Source organism: Saccoglossus kowalevskii, chromosome 16 (assembly GCF_978046115.1).
Source record: "Saccoglossus kowalevskii chromosome 16, keSacKowa6.1, whole genome shotgun sequence".
Classification (NCBI taxonomy): Eukaryota; Metazoa; Hemichordata; class Enteropneusta; family Harrimaniidae; genus Saccoglossus; species Saccoglossus kowalevskii.
In genome coordinates, this window is record NC_140656.1 from 26,643,945 (window position 1) to 26,663,151 (window position 19,207).

Sequence of the window (19,207 nt, forward strand, 5' to 3'; positions counted from 1 at the left end):
GTGGTGACAACGCCGATCATGTCTTACCAATCAGAACAATTTATGAATGTCAACACGGGTGAATCCCCTGTTGATTCCACTTTTTTCACAAATTGGAATAATTTAATCGAGTGTCAGAACTAATAAGTCTACACTGTGAAAGTTCAAACCAATGTTAAAAAAAACTAATTGCAGCATAGATTATAGTGTCTACGACATGCTGACACAATTCTCAGATCAAACATTTATTTAAACTATAGAAATTAACCATATTCATTGAAGAAGGTACACAGTCACGCTTGATATGGTACAAATACAGTTTTCGATGTAGTCGATGGACAGGGTACTGAAAACACTGAATTTGATTGCTTGGTTTGTACAATGACATAATACAATGACTACTTGGGTGTTGAAATAACCACATGTGATCAATACAGAGATTGCCTACTTTACTAGACCTATTCACTTTCAGATTTCTTAGATTTTAAAATTTTGAATATGGGGGTACTATCCATAACCTTTTGACGAATACAGTATCGTCTTCACCAATGTATTCAATATTTGTCTTACTTATATAACTTCATTCTCCTATTATCGAAAACTAAAACTAAATTTTGTTTTTGACAGATCATTTAATTGACCAATCAGGGATCGTTAATTTTGACCAATCAACAATAATCTAATTTGTTCTATCTGTTTGTTCTATCTGAAGACCATTTTCTTCTATATTCATGTAAAAGTGTTTTAGGCTTCTCTTTCATCTTTATTTGCATTGAATACCTCGATTTACTGCTAGTCTGATGAAAAAGCCAAGACTTGGTTTTTGTTCTGGACATCATATAAAAAATGTTCATTCAGTCACGCCTGACCTTGTGGTAATCCATTGCAGGTAGCATGGCTTGCTTTTGTGCAGTTTGAAAATATGTATATATAAGTTTTAATATAGGTTCTAATGTGTTTTATGTCTGGTATCATTTCTGATTCTGCTATGTTGATAGTCTCTGATACTCATGTGTAGTAATCAAGATTCTTGGTCGACAAAATCCAAAATGATTGCTGTTTACCTGATGCATTTCACACTTGTTTCAATCTTACAATTGATCAATGAAATCATTCCATATTTTTGTTCTTGCACGCCTCTGATCTTCGAGATCGGAGCTATTATCCCTATTTCCAAACAATATATGATATAACAGAACTGAGAACGCTTAACACGATATGTGTGAAATTCAAATTGCCTTCATAGAATTTGCATATTGATATAAATAATTGTGTACCGTAAATGAATTTATAAATGAACAACTTATTGATCTGATCACTAGATTAATAAAAGCAGTCTGCCATGGTGAAGCTGATCATTAATATTGATGATTCCAATCACATAATTATTTTATTTTATAAACTAGATCACATTGGTCAGCAATTTTTAGGTATAGGTTAATTTGTTAGACGACAAAAGGACCTATTTTGTATTTCTAACGACTTTCTGTTATGTTTGGTGAAGGGGATTATCACTAACAATCTATTCCAGTTATGTCATACACATTCCAAATGAGCATGTTCTGGAAGACGTTGAACCGTGTGAGGTAACTAATGACGAGTTTATTAAGATGTTCACATGTCACGTTATCAATAATCAAAAATAACGTCAAATATATACATACATATATTATATTGTAGACTTTAATACAACCCGAATATATGCCAAACATTACTATTTCTAATATTCTAAATGGTCTCCTTTATTCAAATGTAAATTTGCACCACGGGAATAAGATTGAAAGTTTCGTTCACCGCCGCAGTCTTTAAACCATCTTTCTTCTGTAACCCTAACGTCGGATGTTAATTCTAAAAACGTCTCTAGTGGGCAGTGTGTTTGGCATTCCGGAATCGTTAGTACAATGGGGTCCACCGAAGAATCGTTGCGGTAGTATATGTCGACTGTGTAAGTTCTAAAACAAAATTTGTATTTTAGATTTGTTAATATTTAAAATCCTCGATTTTTTTTGCAATGTATGTGTAATGTTGTTATACGGAGTTGATATACGGGGTTGTCAATACGTTACAGTATGCACAATTAATAATAGTCACGTCACAGGGATTATCACGTGAACTTAACTGGTATTGGGTTCTGAGGGCGTTATTATGCATTCAATCCTCACATAACTACAAAAAAATGCTAAATTATAGATCTCAGATTATATTATATATAGTTGTAAAATAATATGCGTAAACTTAGTCAGAACAAAATGTCGGAAATTAATGTCACACATTTGTACACCCAAGTCTGGAATGTGCAATTAATCTATGTTATTGCGAATATTTAGTAATTAAAAGTAAAACACTCTGACATACCCATCAAAAACGGGAATTTCCATATTCCTTTGGTGTCTGTGGTGTCTTTCCCTAGGTTGTTTGTAGAATAAAATAACAACAGCATAAGAGTAAGAATACTAATAAGTCGATTACAAGAGTCTTGGTAATAGACTATTGATTGGTTTCAGCTACATGTCGTCACACTATTGTCGAATCGTTCAAGCATTTCCACCACACATTGCGATGCTGTGCTTCAAATCAAGCACAGGTCTGCGTGATTAATGGCGGACGTGATGACGTATTCTGGCGAAATAATGACGTGATACTGAAAAGCGTAACTGGCCACCAAAATCTCGCCGTGAGCGTGAGAACGCCGCGACCTATTATTTGGTATGCAGTAGAAGAGATGATGGAAGATAATGGAGCACTAATCGCGTTGCTCTCTCGCTTCCAGCGAGATTTCGGCGACTATTTACTTTTAATGTATATTGTGATGTTTAACTACTAGTATATAATCCTAACACGATACTTAGAAACGAACTTACGGAACAAGTAAAAGGTTATGTACCAATCAAGTACAAAATTGTAGTACCTTAAATGTAAATTGAGCAGAATATATCATGTGTAATACGTATCAGACATTCACCTCTCCTTTTAAAGCGGGGGTGTCGTCACCTGCGCATGCGTTGGTTGGCCATAGCGTGTCACTGTTTACAAACAAACGTCTACCTAGCGTTCGTAGCGTGTGTTATCATCGCTTGGGACTCAATTCCCGCGCGTGCGCTGGTGACGACCCTCCCGCTTTAACTAAGTAACAAGTTTTCGAAGATTTCGATTGTTACCTTTTGGCATGTACATGCTTGTGTAACTCAATCATAACACATGAGGCAGGGGGCGGCACGATGTTATTGAACACACCTAGAGCATTCAGAATACAGGATATCATCGAATCTTGCTGAAAAAAAATGTTGTTATGAAATTTAAATGTTTACAACCATGCCCGCCAAACCACTAAACTGTCATGCCACAAGTTCGGCACAATATACCCATATTATAGTATTTATATAATCTACGTCTACGTGCCCTGTTCGATTATAACAGATTTGAATACGATAAGGTCAAACAATGTGTGTTTCTATGCCTACGATTTCCAACAATATTGTGCAGTTAAATTAAGCCATTTTTCTTCAACGACAATATTTTAGCCAGAAACCAGAAAATAAAGTTTGAGTCATTTTCTAACTGACATTGTATTTATTGGGTGAATTAGAACACAAGTGATTATTATCAAAATAATTAAAATAAATTTTAGTGCAAAATTAATGTTTTTACAGTATTTGTATTTCCCCTTTTCTAACATACAATAATTACATATATAAAAGAATATGTGCGAGGGTGTACTTACTCCTGCGTATGAATACATTTTGTACGTTCTATTCTGTGGTGACCGGGCTTTTGCAATCATGTTATCTGCAATTTCGTTTAGTAAAACGCCTAGAATTAAACAAACGGATTAAACAGACAAACGGCCTAATCCGTTTTATGATTTCTATATTTATTTCTATATTTCTATTGAAGTGTATTTATATGGGCATACGTTGATATTTTTAAAACCCATTTTTTCAACAGACGCAATATTTCAACCGTATTTTTGTTGTAAATTATAGAAATAATAAAACAGAAAATTGCTTAGAAATATTACACGAATAATTAATTGAAAATATATATAACCATTATTTGCAACCGGTTTTTAGTTGAGAATTAGGATTTATTTTTGAAGGTGCACTCGTCTTAATGCTATATTTCTATAAACACTTGTCAGGTTTGTATGCCCAAATGATTTCGAAAATAAAACGCAAATTAATAATACACGCGAATATCTTGCCCGATGATGTCGATGTTAATATTCCATGTAAGTGTGTTACGTGATTGGATGTTATACAGCACAGTGAGCAATACAAGTTGCATACCCTATCATGTGTGAATCGAAGGAACTGTGTACGAATCAAATTTCGATAAAAACGCATCACTTAAACGTTTTCCATCCTGATAGCCGACAAATAACACAGACCATGCCATACGCTTGTCAATTTGAATGTACTCCTCACCTTTACAGAATCGTTTCATTTCCATGTTATCAGAGCCCTCTTTCACTTTTGTCGCAAAGTTATTTAAATCCATTAGCTTATCAAAAATTGAGCTATTGAACCACTCTGGGAGTGGTTTGTTTCCAACTTTCTATGAACAAAATAAACAAAAAGGTGTTTAATTAAGACATATATCTTCAGTTACATTCAGTTACCGTTTTTGTCTCTGATTAGCAATTTTAGTAAAAAATTACCAAAATATCCTGTAAACGTTTAATTCGATTCCGTGCTGACTATTGTTATTTGAAAAAAAAAATCTTTTCACAAAGACCTAAAGAATCTCGAGATATTTGTATGCGTAATATTTAGCATAAGACAAATTCAAGATTATGATTTTATGAAAGCTAAATAGGGTGAATACTTTCAATGACTCGAACCCGAAAATAAATCCGAATCCGTGGCCAACTTCAGCATTGTGTCTTATTCTTCTACTTACTGTCCCATTCAAGTTCATTAGTCACTTCTATCCAATTATATAGTATTATTCAGGTTTCGTACAATAGGCCTTTCGTATGACCCCGTAAAGGTCACACATCCTGGTAATTTCTTGGGTTGAGAAATTTATTACCAATGAGAATTTTTCTGAAATAATGTACAAAGTTATCGTCGAAGAACAAAAGGAGTTTAAATATTCGAATATTGAGGTTAAGTGCCATAAATTAGTGAGGTTATAGGACAATGCCACCCCATCAAAAATGTCAGGATATGCGGCCTTTAGAAGTCATGCGTGTGACCCATTCCTCACCTCGAAGTAAGACGAATCCGCAACTGCAACAAGGTCGAACATCGATGTACTGTGCTCTAAGCCAGATTTCTCTCTCATAAAATCTAAAAAATCCTTTTAAATGAAACAAAAAACAATTTGTCGGGAGTGATATAGAATTTATTCTTTCTAAATAATTACAATATTGGTATGTACATGTACTAACAAAAAAGTATCATATTTACTCATTACCAGAGCAACGCACAATAGTCATAACCTTATCGTGTACACCCCTCTGGACTGTCAGTTGTTGCCATGGTGTTGGCACATACATTTTGTCATCCTTTTAATTTTCATTGCTATAAATTTTCGAAAGTTTAAGATTTCAAGGCATTCGACGGTCACTGAATTCACTGAAAAACCCAAGAATAATAATAAATTGAAGATAAATTGAAAAATATGTACATATACATAAAATTCATGCTATTCTATAAAATAATGAGGTCAAAGTTCAGAGTGGTTTCTCTGTGGCTCAACTTATGAAAAGTGATAAACTCTCTATCCCCCCAAAAATAATGTTTACATGCAGCTCAAGTGATTTGAACAGTTTTTTAGATTAGCATTAGATTAGCACTTAATATTTGAGATGACAATGGACGTTTTGTCCCGCTGTCTTAGATGGAAAGATAGACGTATAGTTTTAGCTTTTTAATAGGTAAATGATTGTTTTGAAAATGAGCCAATAGTGGATTTGATGGTAAGCGAATATTGCATTGTCCAGCTTAAGGGTAGCAAAAGGTTACGCTATGCTAAGTTGCGTTCGGACTGGAGTGTACATACATACGTACATACTGAAGTTTTTTTGCAATGTGATATAATAATGACAGATGGTTTTGAATTATAACTGGTCTGTTTCTATGTAAAAAGAAAAATAAACCAAAAAACAAACAAATGAAATTTATACAAATCTTCAGATTGGGGGGGGGGGTTCTTATGAACCAAATGAAAACTCATTGAATCCGGATCTAACTGGATGATTACTTTCAATGGTTAATTACTAATGCTCGTCAATTTGTTGATTCAGTCGGCCATTTTATGTGACAGTCATATCCGCTCCTTGGATTCACTTTCATAGATTTTAATTTTTTCTTGAGACACTTGATCAATTTTGTTTAAATGTGATACAAAACCAAGTATAAAATAATAGGTTTGATATTCATGCCAATTTGTTTTTGGTGTGAATGAAATTCTCGTGGCACCATTTTCTATTTCTCAATTGTAAATTCTGCCAATTAAAAACACGTAATATATTTGGACTATCTGAAATTTTAACCTGTTATGATTTAGCTCCATTTTTGGAATCCAAATCACCTGACTATTTTATAAGATTGTGAATCTGGTCAGAATTTAGAAGTTTATGTTGCAATATTTTGTCGAATTTAATCAACAAAATATAGCCTTTTCAACTGTTAAACACAAAAGACACCTGCGCTTCCAGGGACATTGCTCCTTTGATTAAATGCGACTGTCGATCAGTTTTGTAGTGTAAACCTGGAAAAAACGTACTTTTATATTTAGAACTTAACGTCTACGTCACGTGCGTACCTTCCCCACTGACAGCAATATGATTGTCTTTCGACATTGCTCATTGAATTCTGCTACCTTCTAAGTTGGAACCATTGTTATGACTGTTCAATTGAAATAGCTATGGACTAACAATGAGTTTGAACAATGAACGACCCGTTACAAGAACATATATTTACAAGGGATGAGACTTCAGAACACCCTTGGATACTGAATGGAGAGTTACACAACTCGGGCTTGCAAGTTCGTAAGTCGGACGAATCTCGTTCACCATTGATTCACTCCTTTACCTGAACTTTCGTCACCTTGTGGACTAACAAACAGTATCATATCAGTCGTGGATCGAATCTACTAAGCGTTGCATACTGAACTATTCGTATCTCTTCAATGTATATACCCTTACTGCCCGGTAACGATTCCCGTACGTATTTCTAGCCTACCTACTTATTGAGCTAATAGTTTACGATTGTTGAGTTCCCCAAACTCGGTAGAAACCCTGACCACAGTAGCACAATCACATAAGTCTTGCTGAGCCCATGTTGTGTACTGATGTCCCTATTAAAATACATGCCTTATTTGTTTTCTCGTACTGCCTAACCACTTCGCTCTTCTTTGCTTCGTCTAGAAGAGCAAGATATTTCGGACATGGAGGAAATCCTATGAGCTGAAACAAACAAAACACAGTGAATTACTAGAAGCTAAAGAAGGGATTTTGTGCGCTGACGTATATTGTGTTATCATGTCAAGTGACGTCACAACAAAAATATGTTATATTTATATTCACGGGATATGTTTTCATCATGGAAATTAAGACAAATATTAATATACAAATTATAAAAAATAAATAGGACAAATTATAAATGACAAAACTTACACAATCCATCGTTACCATTGTAGTGTGTATTGGTATTGGTTGCCATGTTAACACATCTTCCGGAAACCATACTTCTTTTCCCTTTGGAGGATATAAGCCAGCCATGTTGCACTGTGCAGACATCAGTGTCCTGTCTATATCAGTACTACGCGCATAGATCTCATTTGAATTGTACGTTGTATTTATAAGAATGTCACCATACCTATTACGTAACCACTCACCAAGGTAATAATGCTGCAATCTGCCAATCTAAGGAAATATACCGTCCCGAGACAGTTTAGTTTTAGCGTAGTGGTAGGTGATAAAACGAGTCCTCGCAGAATGTTTACGTGTGAATAACTGCAATAACGATATGACCAACACAAATTTAAGCAAAAATCAAAGTTCCCTTTGTTTTTATAAGCACAGACTGTGCTTCGGGTGTAAAGCATTCCTGGTCTATAAGATATACATTTTGTAATCATTTTTCGGGGGGTCAGCATGTTTTAAAATATAATGATGGGGTGGGTCACCCACTTTTTTTTATTTGATAGGGGGTGGGTCAACTGAGATTTACGGCTGGCAAAATGGAATCTGCTGACCCCCCCCCCCCCAGGGCGAAGTAACTGACCAATCCCTTAGATAGACAATTCGTCTTAAAAAGTGAGTTGGTGTTTATTTTGTGGCCATCCTGTGATGATTAATTTTTTGAAGTTGCCTCATCATCTTCTGTATCATCACAGACCTTATCGAGTCACTCTTCTTTCATTGGCTAGTAACTAAACATATTGATTCTGTCGATTTTTTCGTCGGTTTCGTAAATCAAGGAAATACTAGCTGTTATGGCACGCCTGATTGGCTGAAAATGAGTCTGCGCACTTGGTTCACCCAGAACTCTATGCGAATCCCCTTGATTCTGGCTGCTGGCCATTTTCGTTCATGACATCGTCGGATATCACCAGAAAACGCGGGATTTGCGCAGTTTTTAATAAAACTAAGTTAGCGATTATGAACAATGGTTATTAACGTAACACCCGATCCCCTCTGAACTTTTTGTTTTGCATTTTAAGGTAAAAAATCGACATTTGAAACCGACATGATGTCGATTTCACTAGGTGCCATGAACACCACCATAAAGACTTTCCGTTTAAGACATTGTGAAATTCTTTCGTTTCTGGGGAGAAAATACTCTGAAAAAACTAACTTCGACAAGATAATTCAGAAAATTATATTAAGAATAATTCATAACGAAATGTATTTCTTATGCATTCATATATAATTTTCATAATTACCGATTACACAAGAATATTACAGAAAAAGGGATAATTTGCTATATTCACTATATGTCTGCCTTCTATTTGGCTTGAATTATGACTGAAAGAAGCTGAATAAAATTACAAACTATGTAGTGTGTCCAATAACTCATGTATGCACAGCAACTTTAATAAATATAATTTTACTTGTTAAAATACTGTATGTTTCTGCATAAAAACGAAAGAATTTCATGTCGAAAACGGAAAGTCTTTATCGCAGTGTTCGTGTTTCATAATTTGTTCATTTATATGTGTATAGCGGATGACTTTTTAAAAAAAAATAGTATTTATTGATTTTTAGCTCCCAAGTGACTGTGGATTCTTCATCGACTAGATGCCAGTATGCAGACCATAGATCAACTTTAGTAATTAATACATTCTGTAAAGCTTCCATTTAACGTAAGCGTTACCTCATTCTGAGGTCACTTTTTACAGTCCATATATTACTCCTTTAGCGATTTGACAATAATAATAATAATAATCACGTATTCAAATTCAATCTGACCAAACCAGAATTGATACTGTGTTAGTTTTAATTAATTATAATGAATTAATTAAACATTATCCAATCAACGCAAGCACTTTATTTTGAATAAGTCTACAGGCGAGGTTGCTAAGTCACGTGAATGCATGCACGCCCATTATAGAAGAAAACAATGTTTAGCTCTTGAGCCAATCGAATTTGACGGCATGAAATCTGTTAATTAGTATTTAGAATGTGTTATAAATTTATAAACAAAGGTACAGCCTTCTGCCTTCCACTGTATTCTCGGGGCGGACATCCGGGCATTTTCAGCGCATGGAAAATCATCACGGTGAAAACAAAGGCCGAAAACTCTCAGAAAACGGTACTTTGTGATGGTTGTTGAGTCTCCCCTGAACAGTGTAACAAGATTTCCCCTGTTTGTGTAACGCATATAAATTTGGTTGTTCAGGATTACTTCAAAGTTTAGTTCCTGTTGTTTTCTCGAATTTTCACCGGCTCTTCGCTCGGCGTTCCGCCTTTCTCAGCAGCGCGCGCAGAGCCCATAGAAATACTTGGTACAGTGGTGAGCGTCTTAGCAACGTGGAACGTCTTGTGACGTAGCTTCGCCCCCGAGGATACCATGATATATAATAAGTAATGTACCTCTGATAATATAAATACTTACATTTGTCAGCTGGCCCAATCTTAGAGGCCATGTACTGGGAGATCGTGAGTCAGTTGGATAGTTGGACATTGGAGCTCGGTTGCCATGACGGTAAAACTAAAAATAAAACAACTCTGCGTATAATGTTATAATACTCTTATTTTTGTCTCAGTACACGGACTTTGTGTCGAATTTATTTCTGAGACAAGCGTAATAACACTGACAGAAATCTGAGTGATATGTTCGGTACAGACTCATAAATTGGACAATTATTATTCATAAATCACCTTACTACGCTCGGTCATAGGTATGCGAATAGCCTACACGCAGGTAAACGTGCGAGACTGTCCAAAACATACACGAATCTGTAAGCGTTCATTATGAAACAGTACTTTGAAGTGACATAGAATTATTTTCACTAATCACAATATATGGACATGACAGATAAATTCCCTTCATCTTTATCTATATTTATAAATTGCAATGACTGTTAAATCAAGTCAGCCAATCAGCGAGCACAGAGCGCAACGATGTAACTTTAAAACGTTCCAATGTTGTTCAATCAGCCGCCAGCAACCTTTTGTTTCTGTTTGAATTGTGAAATTTATAAAGATGAAGGCTTTGCCTTTGTTGTGCCCGTATACTCTACCTCATAAATCCTTGTCACAATTCATATATTTTACAGCTACATATAGAACGTTATTATAAAAAAAAAACATCAAACAAATATTTATTTTACTTAATAGAAAAGTAAAAATATATCTAATAACATATTTCCACTACAGCGTAAAAAGTATTTCAGTATTAAAAGTTCCCATTGACCGATTGAATAATATTTGAAAGGATGAATTGAATTGCCGAATGAATGTGAATTTGCCTCCGATTGAATTTGCCACCGATCGGATAGAAACGATAACCCCGAATAAAGCTAAACAACCACATTCGACTAATGAATAAATACAATTACACAATAACCGTACAAATATTGTGTAATGAACAAATATGACAAAAAATGATGTTAGCCAGAATATGTTCCAGTAAACGTGCGATTATCAGCATCGGATTATTTGGGGATTAACTGTAACAAAACAACTGGACCAACGACATTCAATCAAAGACAATCTCTTTCTATTGTCTTTGATTCATTGAAAATGACTTTTAATTTTTACAATGTATTCTTCTGTCGATTAACCACCGGACCTGCCTGCCTGGTATTGTACGTACCCAATGCCCCTGGGATGGCCGCGATGCGTCCGATACACTGCCAATATGATTTCAATTTAAGCCATTATAATATTCACCGTTGATCGATCGTTAATGTGGGTATAACTTACCACGTGAACCATTTCCAAAGTTCTCTCGGCGGTGCACGTCGACAAAGCGACACACAAAACAATAACAATCAATTCCACATAAACGTGTGTAATCATTTTGACTGCACCAGACGCTATGATGTAAACTTACCCGTCGTGCATTGCCGGATTTACGGAAAGTACTGGTCGGAATAATACACGTGTGGTACGTCACAATACTATGAACGGCTATTCGTGGATTCGTTTAAACACAGTTGCTGTATATCGTAGGTGATATACGTGGTGTATTACATTAAACTTAATGAGCAATGACTTTTGATTATATTGTTATAGTGAATCTTTACAACAGAAATTCGAAAATAACGGCGGCAGTTCCAAAAATGCCTGTGTTAAAAATGTAAAAATGTTTATCGATGACCTTTGTGTATAGCCACGCCTGTATTATGTGAAAACTTGGGAGGGAGAGGGTTGCCACTGCAGTCACCAGTCACAGGCCACAAGTTTTGAAGCTAGTGTCACAGTTGTAAGCTTTTTTTTCTGTTGTTGGTTGTTTATCGGAATCATTCAGGACACACGGTATAGTTGTAGTTATAATACACGCCATTTATTGTGAAGGATTCTATCACTCCCGTCTTTTTGTAACCGAAAACCGCCAATTAAAACAACCTAATAGAAACAAATAAACAAAAATAACAGTAAATAAAATATACATATAAAAAATATATATATAATTATATACCAATATCGGATTTCAATAATATTAGTCGTTAATATTACGTCATTGTAAATATACTGATACTAAAAATAGATAAACATTGATCGAGGAGTCCAGACCATACATTTTCAAATTTTTAGAGTTTCAATAACAACGGATTGTGATATTATTTTGAAATAGTATCATTTTAGATGAATTTTAGCCAAGGCGTAGTCATTACTACTTTACGCATCCTAATTAATGTTTGACCCTGTCCTAAAAGGTCACTATATTGTGTTACTATTATTGTGGCGATTAACTAGTCAGTCAAGGATTGTAATCTGCCGTTGGAAATTTGTCGAAAGTGGTTTGTTAACTTTAAACATTTATTTAGATATAAATATATCATAATTGAGGTTTTTGCAAAAAGAAATTACATTTTTTTTAAATGTGACTTCATCAACAACATTTTGAAAAAAGGCAATTATGAAAAGAATGCAAATAATAATACATATAATTGAAGCTCGTTTAATGATATAAATGATTATGAATCCGTTCATTCAATAGTTACAGAAGGTTTCCATGGTAACTTCATTTATTGAACCAATTATAATATATCACTTAGTTTAATAAACAGAAAAAAAGTGCCAGGTAATTAAATATATCAAGTTAAAGCTCACATAAATTGTTAGCAAATAATTATGTAAATTACACTAATAGTTATGTAAATTTGAATAATGGTGATTTGCATTAACTCATAAAATGTCGACATTGATATTGTACGCGCCAGATAGATTAAAAAGCGTGGAGCATATAAAAACACAAAATTATTTAATAATACTTAAAGGGCGGCAGTCGTCGTGCCGCGTCCTGTTCGATATGGGACTCATGGCGACGTATACAACGCGTGTAAGACATTGTTTATTTACATGAAATTCGAACACGCGCTGCGCGACGACCACCGCGCTTTAACATTTACGAATCCGCTACCTCCGCTAATGTGTGTAAATAAGGATGTGTTAAAGCTGCAGATTTTTACATGTGTTTTCAAGTTTATAGCGCTGTTCAAATGCTCCAATATAACTATATAGGCAGTTGTTATAGTGTCTATGGTACAACGAACCACTTTCTCCAAACTCAGTTTATAAGTTGGTGGCGTCCTTTTCGACACGTGCGTTCCGTCACTATCCTGGCACTAAAACCTTAGAAAATGAAACCCGATACCCTTTTTGGATTACGTTTTTGGTTTTAGTTGTTTTTCATAATTGTTTCTTCTGAACTTATTTTTTGTTTTGAACAGTTTTTGGGGCATTGTTTTTTTGTTTGTTCAGAAATGTGTGGTCCGCTGTATTCCAACTAGGTACGGTCCAACCGACTCTCCCTCGATTTCAGAGTTCTTAGCGCAAGCATGGAAGGTTAGTACCATAGAACTACCTTCTATGGCGCAAGCAAGCTATATACCTCTGCCACACATGACTTTTCACGCTATGATTTGCCACATATCAATACGCAAGTGTTGTTCGGTTATTCAAGACGGTGGCCCATACCCAGTTGGCAAGGAAACTATTAAATCTTTCTCTTCCCATACACTTTTCCATAACTTCCACCTGTTTTAAACTGGTTACCGCGAACTCCGCCATCAAGCTTGGGGAGTGGTTCTAGCCCAGCAACTTAATTAGCACTGATCTCATCAATAGTATACATGTATTGAGAACAGTATATGCATGTGACAGATACAAATTTGGCGGTTTTAGAAAATGACAATTTAAATTGAAAAACGGTATAAAAGACGAAATTTGTTTTGCCATTGCGTTGAGTACGGTATAAGAACAGAAATACCACGCAGCAAAGTATTGCTATTTCAACCACAATGAAAGGGACTTGGGTCTTATGTATAACCTCCGAATATATCACCAATCATGACACAAATTCACTATCAATATGAATTGTTAACACGTTACTGTAAATAACCCAGTCCCAGTTAATAACTGTTGGCCGACATACTCAAGTTTTAGGATTTAAACTTTTCCTCTCAAAAAACATCCACCAAATTCTATAAGCTGACAAAATGTAATTTGAGGTATCTTGTGATTTGTGTATCCACTTTGAACATTATTGGTAATTGCGTTTATATATCTGCATCTTTAATAATTATTCATCCAATGCCACATCTGGTTATGTCAACTAATGTTGGAGAAACGAATCCGAAATAATAGTCCGATAATAGGCACTAAAAAGCGAGATGCTGAATCGTTCGAGTTACGGACATCGAGTTACGAACATCGAGTTACAAAAATTACCCCGCCCATATTTCAGAAACCACGCCCACTTTTGCGAAACCACGCCCAAATTGTAACTCGAACTTTAAATAACAGTTAACCGAAATTCAAGTTACGGGCAACATAGATTTTTTGTTTTGTTTAACATTTAAATATAGTAACTCAAATTTTGAGTTAAACCAAACATCGAATTATGGGACATATACAACGTTAAACAAAACAAAAAATCTATGTTGCCCGTAACTTGAAGTTTGGTTAACTGTTAAAATTTCGAGTTACTAAATGTGGACGTTCAACGAAAACAAAAATATATGTTGCCCGTAACAATTATTAGTTCAATGTTAATTGAACACCTAGTTACAATTTGGGCGTGGTTTTGCAAAAGAGGGCGTGGTTTCTGAAATATGGGCGTGGTAATTTTTTTAACTCGATGTCCGTAACTCGAACAATTAAAGTGTGGTGGTCGTAGCGCAGCGCGTGTTCGAATTTCATGTAAATAAACAATGTATTTTACACGCGTTGTATACGTCGCTATGAGTCCCACATCGAACAGAAAGCGGCCCGACGACTGCCGCCTATTAACCATCTCCTAAAAAGCATGTTAAAACTAAAGTTCAAACACATTTTTGTGAAAAAACAATCATTTTGGCACCAATCTGTATGGTGCGCGAATACATAGAAAACTAATATTTTTCCAGAAATATAAACTCAACATATAACTGAGAATACATTTGGATTAATTTCAGTAATTAAGCCAACGTATGTCGAAAATATGCATTTTAATTTTATTCAATACATTACGCCAACTGCATGTACATGTAATAAAGTTTAATAATACCTCATTAACTGTTCAGACCCCGAAAAAAAACACAACTTTCAGGGTTACAAACCAGGTTGCCATTCTTCAGTCATGGAAGACAATTTTAAACAACAGTCACATTTCCACTGCCCAGACGGAAGAGTTTGTCAATTTATAGACGATTGATGGGCAACTATTTTATTGAGGGCACTGTAGAAAACGTGAACGGCCAACTGCAGTTTGATTTGTCCAATGACACCTCTTGGGGCATCATACTATTGTGTAAGCATCTTATTGCACGCAATAGGTCCGTGTCACAATTTCAGTAATATGAATATGTAATATTTGTAGTAAACGTGTTCACAACAGACTGTATACTGTAGTGTATACTTATTTGTAAGAATATTGTATTATCTTTTCTTGCATCACGTCTCGCTCGGTATTGTAACCAGTTTTCAGAAACACGATGTATCTATTTCATTCACTTCTCATACACGCATTTCGAAGCAATGATGTGTTTTGAAATGCGTTCACTGAAAAAACGTATTTATTTTGGGGGATTCTGCATGTAATGTTACTTGTTTTCGAATATGTTTTAAACATAATATATTGTGTGTCGAACATTTAAAATTACATTTTAATCATTTAATGTTACATCACAGAAAATACTTTGTTTGTTCCTGTGTGTTTCAGTGTACATATATTGAAATGTAATTGTATTTCCACATGAAAGTCTAAATGAAATCGACATTGATTTGCTCTGTTTCTATTGCTTGGCATCCAGGTATCTGGGAGAAATACTCCGAGAACAATACATCTCCCCCTGCAGATGCAAAACGTGCCACTCCTCCAGGGACACTGGCCAACAGATACAAAATTTCCCACGAAGTTCGCAACATCTCATTACTTATTCCCATCACAGGAGGTACACCAATCTCATCAGGTATAGTGCTAGCATGCATCATTGAGAGAAGAGACTCAATAGCATTATTTTGAACCAGCAATATCTTTTGTACCACTGAAGATTCTGTTATAATCTCATGGAGCAGCATCAGCGGCAGGACAACATCATCAATAAAGGTTTGTGATGCTAGTTGTAGAAGCATATTAAAGATGGAGACATACTCGTATTCGTTCCTCCATGGTTTAATCAAACGGAGAACTTCACAGATGTAGTCATTCACGGACTGACCGCAGTGAGTGCGCTCGGAGGTACACAGAATTGCAAATATAATCTGCCGATATATCTTTCCTGTTGGAAAAGCTAATTGACCAGTGCAATGTATATACTTTGAAATCATCTGACAAAGCATTTCAAGACAGTGTATTTGCAGATCACTATTATCACAATGAAACGACATGGCTTTCAGAACACTCAAGATCACGCGCATCACTTTCCCAGATGTATCAGTCAAAGAGGGATGTTTCTGGAAGAGACACAAGATTTTCAAGAAACGCCTGTGTCTCTCTGTGTAAACTTCAAGAGCTGTGAGAAGAGCATCTTTGCTAACACCGCCAGCAATTTTGTTAGCAGGAATTGATTGGTTCGCAAGTCCAACAAGATTATTATTCCATCTAGTCATCCAGATTCCCAGAAATTCCAGGGGTCTCTTCAGACATTCTAATCCTGGCACTGAGCTGTTCATGTATACTTCACCATCTGCCGGTCTTGGTTTTGCATGCCAGGAACCAAGGTTGTATCTTGAAATATCAAGGGAAGCAAGGAATGGTGCAGACTCAATCAGTTTGGACAACATTGGAGGATTGATCATGTTAGTGTAAAATCGGGGTTGGCTGACCCTCTTACCAGGTGGCTCCTGGGAAATATCTAGATGCCGGAGTTTGGTCATCCTGCATATCAAACTCCATTCTCTGTTGATCAGGCTTGGTCTGCAATTATAGAGTATTAGTACGCGAAGCTGTGTAACCAATGGCTGCAGAAATCCTAGAGACTTTCGTGAATCAATTGGATCCTGATTCGAAATATCTAGATCTGTCAGACTTGGCAACTGTCTGAAAAATGATTCTACCAGGTCAGTGTCAAAATTAATAAGTTGCACAGAGTTGAAATTCAGATTTGAGAGTTTATTAAACGGAAAGTTCTTCAACAGTTTTATATCAATAATGTCTTTGCAGTTAGCTGCATTCAATAATGTCAGAGTATCTTTGCATTGCGAAAAAAACTCAACAGACTTGAAGGTGATACTGCAACAGTCTGAAACATTGAGAGATTGTAGGCCATCGATTGGTAGACTATGCAAACCCAAATCCGATATAGAATTACATCCATGGAGGGAAACATGTCTAAAGGCAACAGAGGAGCTCCTGATGAGATTCAAGAATCTGTCATCAACTTTACCACGTAAAGCATGATGCAATAATAAATCATCAGCAATCAAACTTGGTAAAAACAAGCCTGGTCTGATTCCCAGTAATGTTCCACTGGCATCAATGGAGAAAAACACTTTAGGATCACTGAAACAGACATGTTTTGCATAATTTTCTAAAGTGTCTGGGCAGCAATTCAATGCCTCGGCATATTCATCTTCATCTTTATCCATCATCATTCCTAGGATTGGAGAACCTGTTAAAGACAAGTAACTATGGATCACATATTTGATTAATATTACAATTAAAAAACAAATTAATAATGAGATGAATAGTGTAAACAACATAAACAATAATGTCTGATGATTTCCTGTTGCAATTTCCGCTATCGGCAGCTTCCTTCATAAGATATATATATCATAAGGTATGTATATCAATACAGTTTTTAATGCATGTCTGCTTACAGTGGTGAGGCTCATTTGCAGAGTTTGAATTGCGTGTTCCATGTTCATATGCTTGTATATGTGACTATAATTTTGATATTGTGATAATATTGGCATTCATTTATTCTGTGTAATATCAAATTTCTTTGCAGACCAATATGTTTTATACCAATAATGATAATATTAATTGCCAAAGCTGGAAAGTGGGCAAGTCAATATTTGACTTTGTAATACAAAATACGCAATATACTTTGTGCTACGTCGTAATTAATAATCATTACATATATAACTAACAATTCACGCATATTCACCTGACTGTAGCTTATTTCTGCTTTGCGAATCCACTAAACGACGATTTTTACACATTCCAACAAAATTGTATAAAAACGAAAGCAACTCATATTTTCGACAAAGAGAGCGCATTACGTCTCAGTTCCTGACACCAAATTATAAATCGGTTCCCTACTATCTTACTAGGTTGTCACGGTATACCATTATTAGTGTCATATTCTGAGTCGTTTTAGAAACCTGCAGGAATACATCAGTGTAAGGGTACAATTTAAAACAGAGATGCTACAACAAGTGACAGTTTTTTTACGATTCAATGGATGTCTGGATAATATTAGGCAGTGTCATTAAGATGTCAACCCATCCCATGTGGTCGTTCATTGCACACAGTGTCAACAAGCCCTTGTGTCAAGCCTGTCATTTCCCTATATCAAATGCCGAATGTTCCCGCTGGGTACAGTGTGCAGGCTGTGATCCCGGGGTATTGACCAGAAAGTGCACCCGCAAACAGAATATTTCGCAATCATCAATTGTCATATTCTGACAAAAATACGTACCTTGTTATTTCACGTATTAGAGTAGACGTTCCCAGTAAAAGGTGAAAGGGCGTTGAAATACAAGGTATACCTTCCTTCGATTGCGACAAACCCGGTTTGTGACCGATCACCTTTGACCCACATAATGGAAGCTATTCGAACATTAATAGCATAGTTATTCGTTGAACCCATTGACGTCACCATTATGGCTACATTCGTCACAATGGTGCTTTAAATTGCAATTACCATTTCACACTTATAAATTAATCTGCATTATTTCAATAACCATTACAATATTGTTGTATTATATACCCCCCCCCCCCTGTGTTTTGTGCACTAGATGAGAATTATTTATTTACCACTTTACCTTTAATCGCCTACAACAAAGTACATGGATGAATCTCTCAGATTGTACTTTTCAGATATATACAGAGGCGGCGGCACGACATTTTTCATGGAGGAAGAGATCTACTCACCATCCCTCGCGCCAACGCCATAGACG

General features: G+C 35.7%; 3 protein-coding genes across 3 annotated transcripts; all 3 read right to left on the bottom strand.

Annotated features, from left to right (window-relative positions):
- Window positions 1–1,561: 1,561 nt before the first annotated feature.
- On the bottom strand, window positions 1,562–5,290 carry LOC102804061 (prostatic acid phosphatase-like). The gene is made up of 6 exons (XM_078012407.2): window positions 5,188–5,290; window positions 4,404–4,533; window positions 3,701–3,789; window positions 3,138–3,250; window positions 2,335–2,385; window positions 1,562–1,931 (listed from the first exon to the last, which is right to left on the bottom strand). Exons 1-6 carry the CDS (start codon window positions 5,263–5,265, stop codon window positions 1,700–1,702), a joined length of 693 nt encoding a protein of 230 aa, XP_077868533.2. The 5' UTR covers window positions 5,266–5,290; the 3' UTR covers window positions 1,562–1,699.
- Window positions 5,291–5,303: 13 nt separating this feature from the next.
- Window positions 5,304–11,468, bottom strand: LOC146733809 (lysosomal acid phosphatase-like). The gene is made up of 4 exons (XM_085491611.1): window positions 11,360–11,468; window positions 10,047–10,142; window positions 7,604–7,852; window positions 5,304–7,393 (listed from the first exon to the last, which is right to left on the bottom strand). Exons 1-4 carry the CDS (start codon window positions 11,453–11,455, stop codon window positions 7,244–7,246), a joined length of 591 nt encoding a protein of 196 aa, XP_085347737.1. The 5' UTR covers window positions 11,456–11,468; the 3' UTR covers window positions 5,304–7,243.
- A 3,603-nt stretch (window positions 11,469–15,071) lies between these two features.
- LOC102804180 (protein zer-1 homolog) lies at window positions 15,072–18,841 on the bottom strand. The gene is made up of 2 exons (XM_006821043.3): window positions 18,727–18,841; window positions 15,072–17,694 (listed from the first exon to the last, which is right to left on the bottom strand). Exon 2 carries the CDS (start codon window positions 17,675–17,677, stop codon window positions 15,845–15,847), a length of 1,833 nt encoding a protein of 610 aa, XP_006821106.2. The 5' UTR covers window positions 17,678–17,694; window positions 18,727–18,841; the 3' UTR covers window positions 15,072–15,844.
- Between the last annotated feature and the right edge of the window lie 366 nt (window positions 18,842–19,207).

Excerpts from the sequence above, each read along its gene's own strand:
- LOC102804180 (XM_006821043.3), bottom strand. The coding sequence starts at position 17,677 with ATGATGATGGATAAAGATGAAGATGAATATGCCGAGGCATTGAATTGC.
- LOC102804061 (XM_078012407.2), bottom strand. The coding sequence starts at position 5,265 with ATGAGAGAGAAATCTGGCTTAGAGCACAGTACATCGATGTTCGACCTT. Across the intron at positions 2,386-3,137 it reads AAGCATGTACATGCCAAAAG|GGAAAGACACCACAGACACC; the intron begins GTAACAATCGAA and ends CAAACAACCTAG. Across the intron at positions 1,932-2,334 it reads GAAATTCCCGTTTTTGATGG|AACTTACACAGTCGACATAT; the intron begins GTATGTCAGAGT and ends ATTTTGTTTTAG.
- LOC146733809 (XM_085491611.1), bottom strand. The coding sequence starts at position 11,455 with ATGATTACACACGTTTATGTGGAATTGATTGTTATTGTTTTGTGTGTC. Across the intron at positions 10,143-11,359 it reads CTTTGGAAATGGTTCACGTG|TTTTACCGTCATGGCAACCG; the intron begins GTAAGTTATACC and ends TTTTATTTTTAG. Across the intron at positions 7,394-7,603 it reads CAATGGTAACGATGGATTGT|CTCATAGGATTTCCTCCATG; the intron begins GTAAGTTTTGTC and ends TGTTTGTTTCAG.